Source organism: Cephus cinctus, unplaced genomic scaffold, assembly GCF_000341935.2.
Source record: "Cephus cinctus unplaced genomic scaffold, Ccin1 Ccin1_scaffold0464, whole genome shotgun sequence".
Lineage (NCBI taxonomy): Eukaryota > Metazoa > Arthropoda > Insecta > Hymenoptera > Cephidae > Cephus > Cephus cinctus.
In genome coordinates this window covers 51,028-57,222 of record NW_014333140.1, presented here as the reverse complement: position 1 = coordinate 57,222, position 6,195 = coordinate 51,028, and the positions used below count along the sequence as shown (strand labels likewise).

The window sequence follows — 6,195 nt, the reverse complement described above, 5'->3', positions numbered from 1 at the left end:
TTTCTCTCTCTCTCTCTCTCTCTCTCTCTCTCTCTCTCTCTCTCGCCCCTCTCTCTCTCGCTGTCTCTCTGTGAGGTGCATAACACGTATTTCCATGCTCGTTCTATCATAGCCCCCTGCCCCGCTTCACCCCTCGTCATTTCTCCCGTTTTCTCTGCATATATATATATATATATATATAAAACGTTGTTCAATGACGCAGCCTCTATTAGCAAAATGATCCCTGAACTTGATCCAGGCGAGATGACTGTAACGAGTAAAAGCTTCGTAAGAGGTAGGTCCCATTCATCTTGAGTCCTGACACGGCCCCGAGTGGCGGGCCCCTCCGGTGGGACTCATCTTTTTCAATCGGAGTCAAAGGGCCATTACGCACGACGGATATATCGGTAATGCATTGTGAGTTCATTAGAAGGTCCCAATTGACGTCGCGTCACGTTACACGTGTGGTCTCCGCGTATAGTGTATACGCGGACTGTATATACTCGACTCGACCCAACGGCCCCCTCGCCCGAGCACGGGGGGACCGCTCGTGAGGATTAGCCGCGAGATAGACGTGTATGGATGTTCGCTGGTAGGCTCTGTGACTTTACCGTGTGCGCATGCGTGTGTGCTCTGTGTACTATCTGCCGCTCGATTCCTGTCGAGGAAGCGAAGTCGCGCTATAGGGCCCCGAACTATAGTCGTGTGGAGTTGATGGGCCCATCGATCAGCCGTCTCCGGTGTGCGATGGGGCATCCATTAATAACCATTTACACGGTGACCCTATCCTCTACGTGGTGCGAGCTTACACGCACTCACGCGCGCCATTACGTACCCTGTTTCTCTGTGTATGCTTAGGTATAGTATAATGATTGCGTCAGGCAACACCCTCGCGATGGTTGCGGGTGTATCGACTACAGGACTTGGTATGATTCCTTGGTTAATAGTGGATTTTTTTGGTACCGAAAGTTTTTTGAAAATTTCATTGATGCCGCGGATTTTGCATTTTTCGTTGAGATTTTGAAGATTTGTATACCTTGTGTGAGTGCGAGAGAGACGGACTTATGCGGACTTGCGTGCGTTGAAGAAGGAGGGATATAGAGGTGACGCGAATTGAAAGTGTGTCGATCACTCTTTGAAAAATTTTTCCAGCGATTTTACGTTCGGAGTAGCTGTAAGTTTACAGTGGTTCGTGGTATTTTGTAAATTCTTAAGTATGCTGTTGGATGTCTATTGTTATGGTGCGTGTCGATTTTTGAACTATCGATAATATGTCAAATCGTCGGGGGTATATATGTATAATTATCGTTTGTTAAGCTTTGAATTCCTGTATCTTAAATAATTTTCGAAAGACGGAGTAAATTTTTCTTTTTTGGACAATTATCAAAAGTCATTGACATTGTCTCGCAGGGCCCATTTCCCTGATACGACCATCGAAGGACATTAGTATGTCTGTATACGACAAGGGGCCCGTATTGCTGGTCCAGATTTTTCTAATGCAGCGTCAGCGACCCGGAATTGATGACTCGTCCTCATCTCTATGACTTTAGCAGAGGCTGGAGAGGAAGCGAGGGACGTGCACTTATGCCCTTTATTTTGAATGGTCCTGTAACAGGAGTACAAGCGGATACCACTCGGGCCCATTCTCGGGCCCATAGGCTCGAGGCATGTCTGCCTGCTCGAATGGGCTGTCCGATGCCAGTGTCCAAAGGGTGTAAGGAACTCGTGGATGGTTTAACGGTACTGAAAGCCCCAGGGGCCTTACTGGCCCTGTGTGTATCGACGAGGGATGCCTTTGTCTGGCGATGCAGTAGGGCCCGGAGAGGAGGGGAGGACCAAGTTCGATCTTCTCCCTGTGTCAGAGTTGGGACCGGTCGAGAGCTCTAGGAAGGGGAGATCCCTATCGGGCCCCTGGAAGAGAACTGTGACACGGGCCCAGTTCTCCCGAGCATCTTCGCCACTGGGGGGTCCACTCGTCATCCGGATGGACGTTTCGTCCGTAAGAGCTTTACCTGGTGGACGCCTACGTTAGATAAGAAGGTCTTTAGGAGTCTCTGCTACCGGAGCTCTACCAATTTCATTTTTTGCTTCTTTCCTCGTTACCGGTCCCCTTTTTATTTTGGGTCAGTCGAATAGAAAAAGAAGAAAAACCTTCACCGACCATCAATGAGTCTCGTTAAAGTCTCGACTTACCCTATCAGGCTCCAAACGCTATCGACGATAAGCTCACGCGATGCTGGTTCCGCATTGATTCAGCTTTGTCCACGTCTACCAGACAGTACCCACTGGCTGAACTACTGACCCCTCGACGTACTAGACCATTCACGAGAATTTGCACAGCTGCTTGCTATTTTTTTTTTTCATTGACTCCAATATACGGTAGACTCGTTTATCAGCCACCGGGTACCAAGCAGTTATCGCCAGCCAGTCTTGTATATTTCACACTGAGCTGGTAAACTTCCGTTCTCCCTGGTGCTGTGAGCCAATCTTAAAACTTTCTCAGTAACTTCTTCAGCCGACGATTCCCTCTCTGCATAGTGCAACGACCCCTAGACCACCTCCTGGTGAGCCAATGGAGAGAGAGAGAGGACGATGCTGAACGAGCCGAGTGTGGCACGTGATTTTTACCCAATTTGCCAAATATGTACCAGACCATGTGTGAATGATGAAACTTGTTTGTGGAGGCTGTTCCATTGGATCTTGTAGTAACCGTACTGGCGCTGAGGTGGGGTTCGTAGTAGTTCTCAATGGAATTGTGGAAGAATGAATGATGCCCATCCAATTCAGATGGCTCACCAGGTAGTGTCTTCTGTGTTATAATGTTCCAACTCCCACGTCATCATTCTACAATTTTGGATAGAACTTCTCGGCGAGGATTCCTGCGTAACACACGACGTGAGAGAGAGAGAGAGAGAGAGAGAAAGAGAGAGAGGGAGAGAGAGAGAGAGTCAGTGCTCGTTTTATCTCTTGCTGGGCGTGCACCGAAACCTAGCGGAATCCCAAACAAATAGCCGGATGCTGGAGTATTCCCTGGAATAATACACGAGTGGCCTTACCAAGAGATGGAAGAGGCATATAGGGAGATGGAGATCGGGTGAAGACGGAGGTTTGGGAAGATTTTATATTGGGATAAATTGTGGTAGTGACGCAGTATCATCATCAGAGGTTAGTGCAGAGGAGTAAAGTGTCGAACCTGGTCCGGTGTAATCGGGATTGATGAGATCAGTCGGAGAAATAAGGCAGTCGTGATCTTTATAAGGAATCATGAAAGGTTCATTGGGAGACGTATGGATGAGTCCTTGTGGTTTAAATCTCTCTCTCTCTCTCTCTCTCTCTCTCTCTCTCTCTCTCTCCCTCTGCTTCTCTGGGTAGAGGGAGTCCTTTCTCATTCGTCCGGTCCGGCACGTCGTGTCTCGTCCCACGTTTCACGTGCTACGGCCTTATGGACGTTTAGGAAGAAATAAATTTTAACTGGACGGCTGGCAGCCCACGCGTCTCCTGAAGAGCACACGTATCCACGTTTACTTAGACGCTGGGGAACCTGCTACCCTCCGGAGACGAGTTTGCTTCGTCCTCCAGTTGCTAGTCGTACTTTGACAAAGCACTGATGGTGTTGGCTATTTTTTCTTATCACTCTCGAAGAGTCCTGGAGGTTCGGCGGGAGGAAGACTTGGGGATGGAATTGAATAAAGTTTGGGCCTTTTCAATGAGAAGTCGTCGTTTAGGTAGTGTTCAAAGGACGGGGTATGACGGAGTTAGGTCTTCCTTGGAATCCAGCGGGTCTTATACGGAGAAACACATTTATTAGAGACTTCCCTCTGGGTATCGACTCCTGGGTGATAGATAGGAAAGGGATAATGCGTGAGGGTGAGGGAGGGCCGTAGGGCCCACAGGCTGGTAATTTATGAAAGGATGGTTTGCCTGTATATCCAGTCTCTGGACTGCACCTGTACCTATATGGTAATGCAGGCTACGTGGCCAGAGGCCGGTTGTGTCTCTGGTAGACGATCTAGAGGATAGAAGCTGGATGCAGCCAGTATGGTTATAGGGCCCTTTTAAATTGGGGGACTCTTTTCTACTAGGCTGGTCTTCCTCCCGTGGGCATCGTTTCCCATCATGGGCATCGTGTGTATCCTGGATATATGTATGTTCGTGGGTATCACGTGGCGTGGGTTTGGGTATACACGTACAACATCCGGTCAGCCATTGTCCGGCAAGAAGTCCCCGCGACGATCGGGCCTTACTTTGTAGGCATTATAGTATATCCAACCGTACGGCCCACTCGCTTACATCTTAAATCAACTCGGCCACTCGCGATTCCTATCGCTCTTCTTCTTCGTCTTCTTTATTTCTTCTTGGCTTACACTCAATCACCTTAATTTTGAATATGGGTCCCACCTTCATTCAACTGCGTTTCCTGTGTATCCACCTGCCGGCTACTCTGTCATGCCCAAACGGATACCTTCTTTCTCCTTTTATTTTTACCTTCGTCCTTTTTTGCATCCTCTTGCCGAAATACCAGTCGGAATTCACTCTGACAATGAGTCGAGGAGTAAAGAAAAAAAAGATGGAAGGAAAATGGTTGAGCACCCCCGTGCGGTACTTAATTACCAGAGTCCATTGGGCCCATGGCTAATTTTAAAAGGTGGATCTGGCAGCTTAGGGGCCCCACCTCATATCCTCGTACCTTGGCCGGCGTCCTTCCTTTGTTATGCCCGTGAGGCCCCCTAGGTATAACTTTCGTGCTGGTCCCAGGCACCTTTATCACCGGGCCCCATTCTCGGTGTGACAAAACAAATTTACAGCCGAAATTTCAGCGGGGGCCCCCTGCCAAGCGAGCATTCCACGCGAGGATACTCTCCTGGGACTAGTATCATCCTCCATCTTTTTTCTCTCTCTCTCTCTCTCTGTCTCTCTCTTTTCCTCTCACCACCCTCTCTCCGTCATTCCGTGAATTGCCTAAGGCCCAATTGCGCCGAATGCCCAATAAGTACCGTCCCTCGGTACATCCAAAGTGTCCCGTGCCCCAGGAAAGCCGCTGAATGGTGAATGAAATAAAGAAATAAAATAAAATAATTGACAAACTACAATATACAGGCCCAATGAGATGCGGGTGCAGAAATTGCGAGTGGCCGTATGTGTATGTCGCCTTGAGGACTCGCAAAAGGACGCTCCGATACAGACGTCTCCTGCGCCAAGATACGCGAACGTTAAACGCTAACGGCGAACGCGCATTGGCCGCTTCGCGGATGCCTAACCTAACCTAAGCCCGGCAACTAGATCCACAAGGAGGCAGTGTAACTCGAACGAAGCTGGTTAACCCACGCCGCCATGCCTACACCAAGAACCACTCTCCGCTCTCTCTCTCTCTCTCTCTCTCTCTCTCTCTCTCTCTAAAGTCTCCGGACTCTCAAGTCTCACAATCGGTACGGATTTCTGATCCCTTCCTCCCTGCACGATGAGCTCCCACCGGTGGCTACCAGCTGCCCCGATACTCCGGACCCGTTGCCCGCAATACGGTCGTCCTGGAAAATTGAACCTAGCGCAAGCACAGATCCGGCACGACGTATGAGTGCATGGAGCGAAAGAGAAAAAGGAAGCAACCTCAGGCTGTGCCAGGACGATCAAAGACACCTGCTTCAATTGATTCGTCTCCTCGTCCCCCCAATCCCCTTTTCCCCTCTGGTATCGCCAGGTCTCTTGTCGTTGTTCCTCAGCTCCTCCTCCTGCTTCTCCGCGTCCTTCATAAACACCCAGATAAGATCTACCCTCGACGACCAGGAGACGCATGTAGGAATGCTGGGCGTGCCTTGGTGCTCTCGACCTGGACATCTTCCACGTGGGCAGTCGACGTCGGCACGAGGCTCCATTTCTCCTTGGAACGACATTTACGTTTCCCTTATCAGGTCACTCCCCTTCGGTATCGCCATTCTTATTTTTTTTCCTCTCTTTCTGTTGACAGTTCGTCGATCTCGGTATCGTCACCAGCATAGAGTACAATCACAAGTCCGTGGAGACGGCCAGGAAGGGACAGGAAGTCTGTATAAAGATCGAGCCGGTACCCGGCGAGGCGCCGAAGATGTTTGGCAGACATTTCGACGAGAAGGACATGATTGTCAGTAAGGTAAGGATAGACTCTGTTTACTAGTTAATCGTCGTCAGGTCGTTCTGGCGACTCTTTTTTTTTTTTTTTTTTTTTTTTTTTTTTTTTTTTTT

General features: G+C 49.2%; 1 protein-coding gene across 3 annotated transcripts in view; it reads left to right on the top strand.

Annotated features, from left to right (window-relative positions):
* LOC107268069 (eukaryotic translation initiation factor 5B) overlaps window positions 1–6,195 on the top strand; it is a 50,682-nt gene that overhangs the window by 34,313 nt on the left and 10,174 nt on the right. For 2 of the 3 annotated variants that reach the window (XM_025085347.1, XM_015740437.2), the window contains exon 12: window positions 5,942–6,103. The exons of the other annotated variant lie outside the window; for it this stretch is intronic. In XM_025085347.1, coding sequence (XP_024941115.1) covers window positions 5,942–6,103 — 162 coding nt within the window. The remainder of the gene's footprint in view (window positions 1–5,941; window positions 6,104–6,195) is intronic. 3 annotated transcript variants of the gene reach the window in all.